Below are 15297 nucleotides of genomic sequence, written 5' to 3' on the forward strand. Positions count from 1 at the left end.
CAGAACTCTACTCCCTTTTTGTACCATAATTCATCTAATTTCCCTACAATATCCAATGTTGTCTCATTTCCCGGAGTGATTATATCTTTTCTAAGATAATGTGGTGATAACTTATTGATGTTAAGTGCTACACAGCACCTTGACTACTGCTTTTACTCATCTAAAATAGACATTTCTGTACTGAATCATCTCCAAAACCAATCTTTTTGCCACACAGTTACAGTCTCAATCCTCTAAAATGTTAAAACACTGGATAGGCATTAACTTTACTTCAGTATGTTGTGAGAAGTCCAGAAGACATTCAAAACCAGGGCAGGTCTTTATGAAACTGCTAATTTTTTGAAATAGTTGTACTATAAAAGTGATTTATCCTGTTTCTTTTGGCTCTCAAATCTGAAGAGATATTAAAGATTCTACACAAAGAAAACTTTAACTTTTCATTTCAGTTAATTTTTGTAAAGAATAAACAGATGTACGTTAAATACTTATATCTTATGTATTGTATCCTTTTATCTATTTCTGCTTTGAGCATACACATGATTAATCATGTGACACCTGAGAGTTGATCTTAAATGTGTGTTTGCTCTTAAAAGCATTTTTAAGTGTATCTTTAGGTTTACTGAGCAAACCACAACTCTCTGTCCTCTTCTCCGTGGTTCCATGAATCTTTTATTCAACTTTCTTTTTTGTTAATTAGAGTAATTTAGCACAGCACAACATTTTATTTTGTTTTGTGCTCACTCTCTGCTGCTGAGATCTCTGTAGAATAAAGGTTAATTCAAGTTTCTTTTCCCCACTGCACCACACCAAGTCTATATCACAAATTGCATTAAGCTGTTTAAATTCATTACCTGTCATCCCCTTTTATGCATGATTCACCTTCAGATGCAATAAGGAAAGAGGAACATTTCATTCTTAACACAAGGAGTTACAAAAGTCCTCTGCAGATAAACTCAACACTCTGTTTTCTGTCTCTAGCTTGCGACATGAACGTGCACAAGCAGTGTGTGGTCAACGTGCCAAGCCTGTGTGGGACAGACCACACGGAACGTCGGGGTCGCCTCTTCCTCAAGATCGAGGTCAGCTTGGACAGGCTACATGTCACAGGTTGGTCTCATTCTCCGTTGGTGTGTCGTTTTGTGTTGTGCGGCACTTTAGGCTGTTCAGTCTCAGAGTGACGTGAGCAAGAGGCTCCCTGATGTGACTGTGAGTGGTTAATTTTCAGACCATTGAAAGAAAATCTCTGGATTTATTCATATTCATATCTCTCAGATACTATGAGTGGCTGAGACTTGTGTTAATGAACTATTCAGAAAAATGTGTTCATTCTGCCTGTAGTACTTGTCTCATGTGGTCACTCACTCATTTAATGAAAGGATGCAGAGGGACAATTTGTCTTTAACTACAGTGCTAAACATGTTATTTTGCTGGACAAAAAGGTATTTTTTTCTTTGTCAGTGCCAGTTTTAACTCTGTTGCCAGGGTTTTTAGTTTGGATGTTATAATCAACTTATTTTTTGAACTGATTAACCTAAGAGTCTTCTTCCTGCCCACTAGGAGGTAGAACTGACATTAAACTCCCATTTGTTACCCCAGTGTTTTTTTTTTTTTTTATCACTGCCAAGTGAATACAAATCTATATGTCTGCAGCCCTGCTCAGGTCAACCAAGCCCTCAGGAACAATGGTGGAGACACTTTTTGCATTATCATGAGCCAAATGGTCCAGTAAAAATGAAAAAGTAAAGAACCAGATCCATTTTTAATTAGATACATACAGGCAGCTCAGCCAGAAAAGGACTGTTATGTACATGCTCTATGGTAGTGGTTCGGTCGGGGGTTCCAGGAAGTCCCCCAGAAAAATTATGAATATTTTAATTTCATTATTATTAAAGTGGTTATTAGTTTACCCAATGAGTGATTCTATATAATGATTATTCTGTTAATAGGTTGCACACTCTTCTCTTGTTTATCTGCCAATATAGACACTTATGGAATAACTAAATCTTAGCTATACTACATATACAATAATACAATAATACAAACTACATCTTGTCAAATATGGGTCAATTTGTGGGTCCTTGATACCAAAAAGGTTGAGAAGAACCACTGTGACTCAGTTACTTTCAGCAAAAAGTAGAGCACAACCTTCAGCTGAATGAATTTGGTGCCATTCTGAATCGTCATCTGTGAGGTCGGTGATGACATTGCAGTGATAAGGACTTCTGTACAAACAAATAAAGGCAAGAGTAATGTTGGAAAACAGTTTAAAAGAAACAAAATGAAGTAGATATATAGCTTAAGTTTAAATTGATCAAATTCTGAAGTGGTTGGACAAGGTTTTACTGTATGTATCTGTGTCAGCACAAAAATGAAGTCATGACTGCCTTCATAACCCGTGTGTGTATTTTCAACACCTCCAAATTATCCTGTCAGTCAAGAGCAGCACCTGGAGTGGACGACTCTCCGGTGTTAAAATGCCTTTGGCAGGGAGAGAAATGACTGCTGGGTCACTTCCACAACCTGTTTCTCACTGTCACACACACACACACACACACACCACACACACACACAGCCGAGTTTTTGGGTTTGGTGGTCAGGGAATGATTGGAGCTGCTGCGACCCCTAATAAGTGTTTTTTAACTCAGTGGGGATCAGACAGGAATAACCTCCAGCTACAGCGGGAACAGAGTGGCTGATGTGATTGATTTAGAAATATGTTGCTTTAATAAAAAATGTTTGTTTGTTTACAGTCTTCCAGATGGATAGCAATAGGGGAGGAAGTTGTATTCACAGTAGTCTTACATCATTTGTTCTCTCTACTTGAATTGCTTTTCAGTTTATTATGTCGCTGTCTTTTTTATTTGCTTTGCTGTAGACAACATCCAGCTCTTTTGTCCGTTGCGCTGCGGAACAAGGTCTGTGATGTGACGACCACCGTCAGCAAGAACGAGGAAATGAGGCGGAATATTAACAGTGATGACAGCGGTGGTCTCGTTGACATGGTTACCTCAGTCGTTTCAGATTAGGCTAAAGAGACACAACTGAAACTGAACTGGCTGACATTCATGGAGAGAGTGGGAGAGACGGCTGTTACCATGTTAGATTGATGTGCTCCCCCCACCCACACCCCCTCGTGTTGTCCTTGATTTAATGCACACACACCAAAAACTCCCACCAGTGTTCCAGCGTTTATAAAAGTGTTGCTGCAGTTTCACACTGTGTCCACTTCCAAGTAAACTGTGGCCATATGTTCTGCAGCACCTGCTACTGGCATATGTGGTGTCTGATGTTTAGAAAAAATACAAACTCCATACTTCTGTGTCTGTTTTCCCTTCATCATATGGCTGCTATAGCTGTCTTTCTCAGAGCGGCAACAAGTGAGTGTGTTCGTTATGGATTCATCTGTTGATTAGTTTGGTAAAACAGCCCAAAACTCAAAGTTAGTAAATTTACTATTAAAAAGAAAACAGAGAAAAGCAGCAAATCCTCATATTTGATAATTATTTGGCATTTTTGCTTAATAAAAGACTTTGAAGATGAATACATTTTCAAAATTGTTGTCAATTATGATGTGTTGGATAACTAATCGATTAACTAATTGATTTAAGCACTAATCTTTACATAATGTAAGGTGTAAGGTTAAAGGACTAATGTGTAGGATTTATTGGCATCCAGCAGTAAGACTGCAAAAAAGGCTACTGTAGAAACATGGCAGTTAAAGATAACGTCCTCTGTGGAAAAAATGCTCATTCTAAGGTAACAAAAATACAATGATTTTTTTTATTTTCAGGTGATTATTCACTTATAAAGACATACAGATGAATATTATATTTCCGATAGTTATTCTGCCGACAGATCCTCCTACACACTGAACCATTAAATACAAGGTTTTTATCATCAGAATCAGGTTTATTGTCAGGTACAAGGAATTGCCTTGTTGTTTAGGTGCATGGCAATGAACATAATAAAAGAAAAGGAAATATTTACAATATAATAAAAAATAGATTAAAAATATATAATGAGCTGTGAAGTGTTAGTTTAATAGATGGAATGTGCAAAATGTTGACCGAGAAATGTGCAAATGTTCCCAGTACTGTATGTATTATACTGAGTACAGAGATAATAACAAAAGAAAGATGCAGAGTCAGCTGTTGAGACCTAATGTGGATGAAATTAATTGTTCCTCGTCTATTACGAGTCTATTACGAGTGAAATAATTTCAGCGGATCCAGGTTAGATTAAAAGGATAGAAACCTGAAGTACAATAATGAAAACGACGCACCAGCTGAGACAAAGCATGGACTGCGATTGACAGTATCGAAGGAGGAGAACCACAGATAAAGGTCAATACTGAGAACACAATACGGGAGGGAGAGAAGGCAGAGGATACATGTTCTGCAGTGTTTTGTTTTGAGTTTAAGATGGGTTTTTTTCCCTCTCTAATGGCAGCGGTCTGAACAGTGAAGCCTCAGCTTGTTCTCCGAGTCCCCTCTGGCTCCCACAGACAAGTGGTGGGCCTTTGTGGTTCACCGCACTGATGTGAACTTGATTAAATCTTTCCAGCGAAGAAAACAGACACATCTCCAGCGCTCTCTCTCTCTCACCCCCCAACCCCCCTTCCTCTCCTCTTTTCCCTCTATCTCTCCCATCCATCCCTTTTTCCAATATTGACATTTTCTGTTATCGTCTCCTACCTGTTCCTTCGAGACCTCAGCATGCCTCCCCCCTTGCTCTCAGCATCCATTTGCCCTCTGTACCTGCTGAGCTCCTGTCCATTCAGTCACACTCCTTTTCTTCCTTCCTTTTTCTTCCTCAATAAGACATCAACATCTGTCCTTTTTTTTTTTTACATCATCCTCTCTTTTTCAACAAGCTGAAACTGTTGCTCGGTTAAGTGACTTCTTTCCTTTTCCTTTTTTCCCACTGATTGCCTCTGTCATCCTTCTCTTACCCGTCTGATCGACGTGTCTTGAAGCAAAGGTGACATAAATAACTTGTGGGCATGTGGGGAAGTTTAGTCTGGATTTTAAAGGAAAGGTAAACATGCAAACGTCCCCCCTCGACCTGCCTAGATAGACACAAACAGTCATAGGGCATCTGAGGATGGGGCCAAAATGAGCACACAGCGGTTTACTCAGGGGGAGATTTCCTACTGCTGACATGCTCGCCTCAGGTTTGAAGCACTGTTGAACAAGACTTTTTTCCTCCAGTGACACAACTCATAGCAAGACATCCGCCCTGTCGTACAAATGAAGGCTTAATATCTGAGATTAGCCTTTTTATTCTAAGAGCCTTTTGACAAATATTATTCTTACTGCATCACTTAGTGGGTATCTATCTGATTGGAACGTGTGTGTTTTCTGTGACAGCATGCATACAAATAGTGAATAGGTTAGGTTTTTACATTTTTTAAAATATTTGTATCATGTACATTAGCAACAACAGTCTATTTTAATTCCGTGCAGCATATTTATATATATAAATACACTATAACACAATGTAGTTTTAATAAAAAAACATTTTTTGTGAGAATAATGTATTGTTCATGTATTTGTCAACAACTAACTCCTCCTGGCAATAATAAACAATTACTGAAAGATACAATATAATGCAGTTGCAGTAATATATTCATATAAATATGAAATATCTATTCTGTATATTCATTATATTATTAAAGTATTTATTTATTTATAAATAGTTGTTCACTATCCATGACAAATATGATATGCAGCTGTAATAGGCGACTAGAAGAAATTACTAGAAATTGTGTTTTTTTATCAAACCACTATTTCCAAGGTCATTCAAGCTCAACACGTCTTCATGAGCTTTGAACACACTTTTAAACATTTTTAAAGCTGCCTGTGAAGGATTTGCACGTGTATGAAAAGTTAATAAATGTAGTAGTGTCATGTTTCTAACACCACACATATGCAGTGCACACAACACACAACAGCTGCAGTTTATTAGGCTAACATTAGCTCCATGAGTGGGTTGACTTTTCATGCTTCCAGCTGATTCATTTTAACATAAGAACCCTGTAAAAGGATCTTAAATATGCACTTAATGCATATTTAAGCAATATGCAATATGCAGAATGCGGCTGTGCATGTCCCAGGCAAAAGGTTAGCATCCTCATCAGCTGATTAGAAGACATGGAAATAAAGAAATAGCCCTAGTGTTATGATAAAGAAAGCGTAAGATCAGAGAGTTATTTATTTCTAACATAACTCTGTTTATCTTGCTTTGCTAACCTACTTGGACAAGCCAGACTTTATTTGTGTTTTAACTTTGTTTCACTTTTAATGTTAACCCACGGAAGTAATGCATTATTATTATTATACTACTGCAGGTTAAGCTCGCTTAGCCAGACATGCTAACTTGTGCAGCTTACTATCAGGCAAACAAAACACGGCTGTTAATCCACCACTATTTTGGTTCTTGTATTATTTTTTTTAAAGCTAAATGTGCCAATAAATTCAGATTTTTGTTTTTTTGTTATTGTATATTATTCTTCTTTTGGCTGTCAACTCAGCAGAACTCATTATCCTTTCAATAGTTTACTTGAACACTTTCTCACTGAAAAAGACAAGCGCAAGTGTTCTGTGAATTCTGTTTTAGGGGAGAGTGGGTGGAATTTTACAAAAACCCAAAGCACCACTCATGTCTCACTGAGTATCATTTCCTTCTAAAGCCCGCCCTTTGTTGAATTTCCTAGCAGTTCCTTAAAACAACCACGTACAGAAATAGAAATCTTAAGGTCATTTTGGTTCTCCTTCTCCCTCCACTGTGTCTGTTTGTGTGTGACGTCTGCATTCACATCCCTGGCAGTGCACTGCGGGGATCCATCCAGCTCCGTTCGGCCGTGCAGCTTTCCCCCAGATTATCAGGCATTCATTGGTTGCACATGGCATTGTTATGCAACAACACATTTGAATTTCAAAGCCTTTTCGGGAGATTACATTGTCGGCACACCGCAGCCCCACACGCACCCGCCCCGGGATCCAAATGAGATGTCATTTTTAGCTGTGGCATATTTTTATTAAGCAGGCATTCAGATCAGATACAGAAGATAATGTTGAGATGATCGTATGCAGACTCAAGTTTCTGACTGAAATTGTCTTTAGTTTTACTGGTAACATTGAGTGCGGAGAATAACACTCAGCACTTTAGAGAAATTATCGTAGGTATGACACAGAACATTCTGAAGAAGAAAGAACTTGAACTTTGTCCCTCATTATCTCTAAACTACAAAGGATCGAGGCTCTAAAAGTGTCACTGCACTTTCTTCTCGTGTATTTGTTGGTACTTTTGTAAAATAAGAACATTTAACTGCGTGTCACAGTGCAGGACGGTTGCAACGGTAGCAGAGTGGATGCAGAGTGGTGGTTTTTCTTCTTCTACGATGCATAATGTGAACAGCAGCCTCATTTCAGTGATTGTGAATTGGTGAAGTCTCTAATGGAGTTAACATTGAGATGTATAATCTGCTTTTTCTGCCTGTATCATGTCTGTTTTACCCCCCAACAAGTGATAAAGTAAACACACACACAATTGTATTGGTAACTACCTCATAAGGAGCGATGGGAAGGGAGGATACAGAAGGAAAGCAGCTCTTGTTGTATCTAAGCAACAACAGACAGCAGAGATGGTCTTTGGTCACTGCTGATGATGATGTTTCATTGTGTGTCTGTGTGTGTGTGTGTGAGAGAGAGAGAGAAAGAAAGAAAGACTGCACATGTGCGCAAATACATTTACTGTGTGTGAAACTTAAACACACACTTAAGTGTTCTGCATGTGTGTACATTCGTCTGTGTGTGTGTGTGTTTGCCTCATTAGTGTGTTTACACGCATGTTGGAGTTGCTTTGGCGTTGTTTGGTGCCAGCGTTGCTATGGAAGTGACTGATGCCTTTAACGCTGCCACAGCCAGCAGAGGGGAGGATTTAGATGAGAACGTGGGATGCTAAGATTTTCCTTCTGCTCCTCGTACTTTTTATTGTGTGTGTGTGTGTGTGTGAATTTGTGCAACAGTATCAGTGTGTGTGTGTGTGTTGTGTGTTGTTGTGTGTGTGGGCTTGTGGGGTGAGCGAGAGACAGAAAGAGAGAGACAAAGAGACAGGGAGGGGAATTACTGTAGCTGAGAATTTGTATTGGATAAGGAGTGAACTATGAGGTTGAAGCAACACATTCATGAACAAGGTAAAAGCTTCTTTTTTTGTCATATATGCAACTCAGAATGAGAGACCTGCACTGCCCTCTACTGCAGAAAGCTGGTACAGCATGATAAGTTGACAAGAAATATTATGATATACCACCTTATTGTCCTTCATGTTTTCATGATTTAAATCCTGTGATCTGAGCCCTGTTCTTTTCATTCAAGGATTCCCATGCTTGAATTAAATAGTAAAGTGTAATAAATTCATTCATGTTTCTGCCATAATTCAGTTTTCCATCTCTTTTCTCTCCTCCTTGCACACAGTGATGAATATGGAGATTTAGAGCTCGTTTTTCTCCCTTCACCCTTCAAGAAGCTATTTATAGTTTTTTGTACAGTGTTTGGAAAGTAACTCCCACAGCCCTTTAAAAAATGCCCAAAAGGACAGCAAGTAATGATTACATTGCTGATTAATCTGATCTTTAATACTCATCATGATTTCCAAAGCCTAGTAGGCACAGTCAGGTTGTATAATTTGTTCGAGCAGTCCAAAACCTAAAGATAATCAGTGAGAAAAACAGAAAATATTCACATTATGAAACTGAAACAATGGATTTAAGGGGATTTTTAGCTATCAAAAATAGTTGCTGTCTAATTTTCTGTTAATTGACTAATTGATTAATTCACTAATCGCCCACTAAAAATGAAGACTTGTTCCTGTTTCATTGTTATTTTATTATGCTTGTGAGTTTTTCTCCCTTAATCCCTTAAAAGCATGTTGCCTTACAGACATTACAGTCGCATCCAGCAATGACAAACAGCTAATGTCAAATAAATCTAATTAAATCTCCCTAAGACAGACCTAAATGAACTGCGGCAGCTCTAAATGACATGGTCTTTTCTAATGTTTGCGAACGCTTTGTATTCAGCCCTGGAATATTTATGCTTTGGAACGAAAATACATTACCACTGTTTTAATGAAGAACCTCAGCGAACGTGTCCTTGTGTGAAAGTTCACACTGACTCTCTGAAACACAGATTACAGCCTTTTTCTCCTGCACTGTGTCTGATTACATTTAAATATGCAGAGTGGGGGGGTTGGAGCTGGTAAACACAGTTTTAGAGGATCAGTGTGATCTTGTTTCTGCTCTCCGTCTGTTATAGTTTTGTCATGAGTTAGATTTTCTCTGTTATATTGTCTTTCTTTCTTTCTTTCTTTCTTTCTTTCTTCCTTTCTTTGTGACTTTCCCATAGCTGACATTTGGTGTGTTCACACGATGATGCTAAGTGGGGCAGTGCTGGAGTCGGCCCATTGGCCACTTACAGTAGATGTTGTCGCCATGGTGAAGGTGGCATGCTCACGCCACCCTGTCCCCCTACTCCTGTTGCTATGTAACAGCACTCCTTTTTTTTCTCCACTTGTCAGTTATTACACAGGGAAACGCCTCCCTCACATTATCTGCTCACCTATTGCCTAACCGTATGCATGAGAGTACGCTACAGCAAATCTATTCACTGCTTCCACTGAGGAGAGTTTATTGTCACCTGTCTTATTTAGTTGTTTTCGACAGAATGTGTGAGACAGACTTTTAGGCGAGTAGTATTTCTTGTTTTTGTTGATTTTACATTTGTTGTGCGGCCTAACACCCACCAGTGTTAGAATCCAGTTGGTGCTGTTTCACACTGTCAACTTAAAGAGAATGTTGAGAGTATGTTTTGCTTCGTGGCACCTGTTATCAGAGCATGTGGTGTCTGATTTGATGAGCCATTAGCTCATAGAGGAGTCTGGGCCTTCATCTATCTATACGTAAATAAGACAACAAATCTGGCCAGTACTTGCCAAATACTCTATTCTACAGACACATTATATCTGTACCCAAAAAAAGAAATATACCCAGTAGTACTGCTGACCATCTGAAGTACATTGTTTGTTCCCAGGGTACCTCTCAGGCATTCTTTGTTAAAAAAAAAAAAAAAACTTGTTTAAACTTGGAATGACTCAAAACTTATGTGACATCGGTCATCTAAGTCCACATATGTAGTACAGAGAGGCAACTGCTGGGACTGAAGCTTAGATCATTTCTGTTTGCTGTCCGGTCTTGGAGTGACTTGCAGTGACTCACCACTCATGTCTACACTCTTGCATCTCTGTCCATTTTAACTCGTGAGTCAGTGTGGAGTCATGAATCTGGCTCGGGACTCAAACACACACATATGGTTACATTTTCTCTCTCTCTGTGTCTCCCTTCCTTTTTCTTCTAGTGGGTGAGGCCAGGAACCTGATTCCTATGGATCCAAATGGTTTATCAGACCCTTATGTTAAACTTAAACTCACCCCCGACCCAAAGAACGAGACCAAACAGAAGACCAGGACCATCCGTTCCTCTCTCAACCCCTGCTGGAACGAGTCCTTTACCTTGTGAGTCTGTGTGTGTGTCTACTGTTGTGCCTAATAAGTTTATATAGTTCTTCAAAGAAATACAATAAGGACCTCTGTCGTCACATATTGCTACTTTTTCCCCTGTGTACATATTCAGTAAACTGAAAGCATCAGATAAGGACCGCCGTCTGTCCATTGAGGTGTGGGATTGGGACCGAACCACTCGAAACGATTTCATGGGCTCCATGTCGTTTGGAGTGTCCGAGCTGATCAAAGCTCACCATTGTGGATGGTCAGTGATATTTCACTTCTATTTATTGCATCAATTGAGACAATTGAAATCCTCAGCTGGTCATATCCAGAATAACATTAGATGCTGCTTTTATACAGATTTACATGTAAAATGCAAAGTTTTGTGCCAGACGACCAGTGTTGCTGAAACTGAATAATATTTTTTTTTTAAAAACTTCACTGTGCAGAGTGATGTTTGTGTAAAGTTTGACACTAAAGTGGAAAGTTTCTCTGTGCTCATTGAAAATCTGATACTGTGGAAGTCAATCCTGGTCCAATTTGCAACTTATACAAGTGTGACGTAGAAACTTGAAGCCTCCAGCGCACATACAGAGATTGGAGTTTTCAATTAAGTAGGAGATATCTTGTATCCAGCAAGAGTTAATGCCTTTTTAAGGCTTTTAATGTGGAAATTGTACTTTTATAGCGGAAAAACTTACCAGACACACATTATTGCTCCAAACAGACTATTATTATATGTCTTAATACATATCTGGAGGGGATCTATAATAAAATGTGGCTCAAGTGACTTTTCTTTTGAAGGGAGGCCTGAAAATAAAGGATACAATACAATAATATATATTGTATTGTATCTGTATTATTACAGTAGTATACTGTAGTAAAAGTAAAAAAGGTATAACTAAAAACATAATTAGAGGAATATTCACAGAATATGAACAGAACAATTAAAGGACGGACCAATGTCTAGGATTTAGTGGCATCTAGTGGTGTAGTTGCACCCTTCTGGGCTACTGCAGAAACACTGTGGTTCAACATGGCCGCCTTCGTAGAAGAGGAGCAGATAAAAACTGCTCATTCCAAGGTAACAAAAACATAGTGAAACTTATTTTCAGGTGATTATACGCTAATGAAAACATGAATATTAAATTAAATGTCTGCCAATGTTACACACTTGACCTTTAATAAGTAATGAAAATAAGTACTGTGGATTGCTCTGTAAATGTTCCACAGTCATTCTGTGACTGTATCATACTATAAATACAGCTCAGTGAAGGTGTCTCTTCACATAATTATCACACATTATTTTACCACAACTAACAATTGGTCCTTTAAACTTGTTTTTTAACAAGCCTGTTTTGAGTGATTAAATGATGGTTTTCGAGAGCTTTCAAGAGTTTTATTTTGCATATAGACAAAGAGCCTGTTTTATTATATTTCTTACAGCCAATTTGTTAACTTGAAACTACACCGGCCACAACCAACGTCACTAAAACAGCAGTACATTGTGTGTAAAACAGACATAAACACCGCCGACCGAAGCCAACTCCATTCAGTCTGACAAACAGCCGTCCGCTGGCGTCATTTCCTCACCTTTCTGTCATTGTCTGTCTGCTTTGTCTCACACTGATAAACACACACTCACAGAGATGTTAAAGTCACTCTCCCATGTTAGCATACCTGCCTCCACCTAGCCTAAACCGAGCCTGATCGACTGCTGCTTTAAGCGCAGTTAGAGGCTCCAGGAAATACCTGCACATTGGCATTGGCAGCTCGGAAATTTTGTGTGTTTGCCTGAGTATTGTGCTATATGTTCCAGGTCATGAGACGAGTGGGCTGAGGGGATGTGTACATTAGAGAGGAAGCAGAGTCAAGTTGGCGGACCTGCAAACCCTCAAAGACTTATTATTGTAGGGGTGCAGAGATGTGGAGTTTTATTGCTGTACGGGTGGACAGAGGAAGAGATGCATGGATGATGGATTAAAAGGAAAGTAGATGAAAAAAATAAAATTCACTTTCCTCCATTTTTTCTCCCCCGTCTCAGGTACAAGTTGCTGAACCAGGAGGAGGGAGAGTATTACAATGTTCCTATCCCTGAGGTGGACGACGTCAACCTGGAGCTCCGACAGAAGTTTGAGGTGAGGACAAGAGAGCGAGGTTGACTCGGGTCTGTGAATTTGTAACACTGAATAAAAGCTTAAGTAGGTTTTCTTTGTCACACTCGCTCCAACAAAATGTGTTCCTCTCTTCCGTCACCATGGTAACATTGTCTCTGTTCCCGCTGGTGTTTTTCACCCTGTGTGTCAGAGAGGGAGATCACTTTCTCCTGGCAAGAAAAGTAAATGCTCCCATATATACATATACAGTGCAAGCTTACAGATGGCAAAGCTCCTGGGGGGGCCTAATGTATGGATACTAATTCATAATACTCGCTTCTGTCAATGGAAACAGCTATGATCATCGTCTAGTGGTGCCAAGGAAATAAAAGACAGTCTACTTTTCAGAATGTCTAATCTGAACCTAAAACCCTTTTTAACACCTCAGACGTAACATTAAAGTTACAAACAAAACATTGATGTGAGAAATTAGTAGGTATGCTCGCTTGGTTAATGTTAGCTGACCAACAGATAGCTGGCTGGTTGCTCAGTTAATGTTTGTAGCTAGCCATTCCAGCAAGCTGAACCAACTGAAGCGGCACTAGCACCAGCCCAAAACTAGCACTAGCGCACAAAAAATCTGGGTTTTTTTCCCACAACAGTTAACTTTGGTGTTATTTTGTCTTAATATATTTTCTCTCAATCATGCTTCTTGGACTACATTAGTCCTTTTTCATGTTTTATCCACTTTACTTAAATGTATAGGCTACATTACATTGGAGTATATGTCTGCCACATTCAGTTTTTACACTTTCCTGGCAGACTCTATGGTGAACATGATGGTTGCTTTTATTAATGTGAAATAATAATGTAACTTTGACTAAAATATAAGTAAATATGATGTTTTTTCATTCAAAAATCAAAAGCACTATTGTTCACTTTGAAACTGTTGTGTTTGTTGATCTGTAGTAAAGCAGAACTAAATCATGTTAAAAAAAAGTGATATGCAACCAACTGTCGCTCTCAAGTGGGCGACCTGTTTACTGCATTCAATCAGTGAGGTTTCTATTACCGTGACACTCAAAAATAAAACTCATAACCTCTTTCGCGTCTGTTGTGACATGCGGGTCAGAAGGTGGACGCCATATTAAACGCTGCAATGTAAACAAGTCCAAAGCCGTATTGGATTCACCTGAGAAGACGGAGATGGGAGAGAGTGAGGGTAGTTTTATTAAAGTCCAGATCCGTGTGTGTGCACTCAGGTGTTTTAATACTGAGTGTAAATGTCATCTCCTTACATCAGTCCTCAAGACACTCAGTCTTGTTGTTTTTAATTTTTCCATTTCTCTCCGCACTGTGCAATGCTGACCTTGACTTTCTTCCGAGGCCTAGCGTCTTCACACAACTGTGCGGTTGCCATGGAAACTGGGGGCGAGCTGAAGAGATGCAACCATATGTGATAGAAAAAGGATTTATTCTGTTTTTCTGGTCACGCCTTTGATTGTTTTTTTTATTGTTTATTGATTGATGGAACAGATATAGAAATAATGACTCATCAGTCCACATGTGCATTCTGTCGCTCCCTTTTAAAGACACACACCAGCTGACCGCACTAATAAGTGAGTTTCTTCTTTCTTTCTAGGCCTGCCAGTTAAATATCCACTATCTCAAGGTAGCTCTTCTGCCTGCTCCGTCTCTTCTTCTCTCACTGCCAGCTTGCATCACACTCACTTTACTTACTGTGTTAGGATTGTTTGTGGAGCTCTTCTGGGCTTCCACAAATTAATCTGATTTACTAACAAAGGCTCTCAACAACATATAGTTGAACCAGCCCAATTTGCTTGCTGTTATGCACACACTAAACGAACCTGCTTTTTATTTCTCTAACCCCTCTCACATACTCTAACCTCCTCCTTCTTTCTGTCTAACATACATAAACATACAACTAAAGGGACTACATATCATTTTAATATAAAGGAACAATTCAGGCATACATTTTGAGGATTTTGCAGCACCTGCAGCAAAGGCCAGATCAGCAAAGTCTGACATTTGCAGCATATGCATTTGGCTTTACAGTGCAAACAGGAAAGCAGCTGCTGTTCCTCCAGCACAAACAAGAGCAAAATGCAACATCCTCTTTGAAACTTAAGCCGCAAACACATTAACAGCCAAGGTTTCTACAATTCATAAGAGTATAAAATGTAACATAAAAGTGTATATAACAGCTCTAACATATGTAATCCCTGTCTTGCACACAAACACCAGACAGCATTGTTGTTAGTAAATGTGTTCCTTGCCACTATCAGTGCACTGTCTTTGGCCAAGAGAGGCTCACACTCATTGGCTGACAGTGGTCCACAGTCCGCCCTCTACTAGTCTGGCTTTGGTTGGACTATAGAAGGCTTTTATGACATGAAGCATGGATGGACACTGACTTATGCACAGTCTCTGTATGAATGGATGCACCCACAGGCAGGTTCTTTGGTGTGCATGCCAAATCTCTCCACACGGTGGCAGTGTTATATTTAGTATAAGACTGGCTGTATTGTATGTGTTTGAATACAACTTTGTGTGGCCACTCTGACATAAATATTCCAAACTTTTGTTTGTGTTGAAACAGATATATGTTTTTTGGGAA

At 39.2% G+C, this 15297-nt stretch overlaps 1 protein-coding gene across 2 annotated transcripts in view; it reads left to right on the forward strand.

The window, feature by feature from the left end:
• The window catches only part of si:ch73-374l24.1 (protein kinase C alpha type), a 94139-nt gene that overhangs the window by 65933 nt on the left and 12909 nt on the right, over positions 1–15297 (forward strand). Inside the window, exons 5-9 of one of the 2 annotated variants that reach the window (XM_035655819.1) lie at positions 979–1107; positions 10416–10572; positions 10691–10825; positions 12608–12701; positions 14302–14331. In XM_035655819.1, coding sequence (XP_035511712.1) covers positions 979–1107; positions 10416–10572; positions 10691–10825; positions 12608–12701; positions 14302–14331 — 545 coding nt within the window. The remainder of the gene's footprint in view (positions 1–978; positions 1108–10415; positions 10573–10690; positions 10826–12607; positions 12702–14301; positions 14332–15297) is intronic. The other variant, XM_035655820.1, reaches the window with a different exon arrangement.

The sequence above is a fragment of the Morone saxatilis genome, unplaced genomic scaffold (genome assembly GCF_004916995.1).
Source record: "Morone saxatilis isolate NCDOM2014 unplaced genomic scaffold, NCSU_SB_2.0 Contig14, whole genome shotgun sequence".
Classification (NCBI taxonomy): domain Eukaryota; kingdom Metazoa; phylum Chordata; class Actinopteri; family Moronidae; genus Morone; species Morone saxatilis.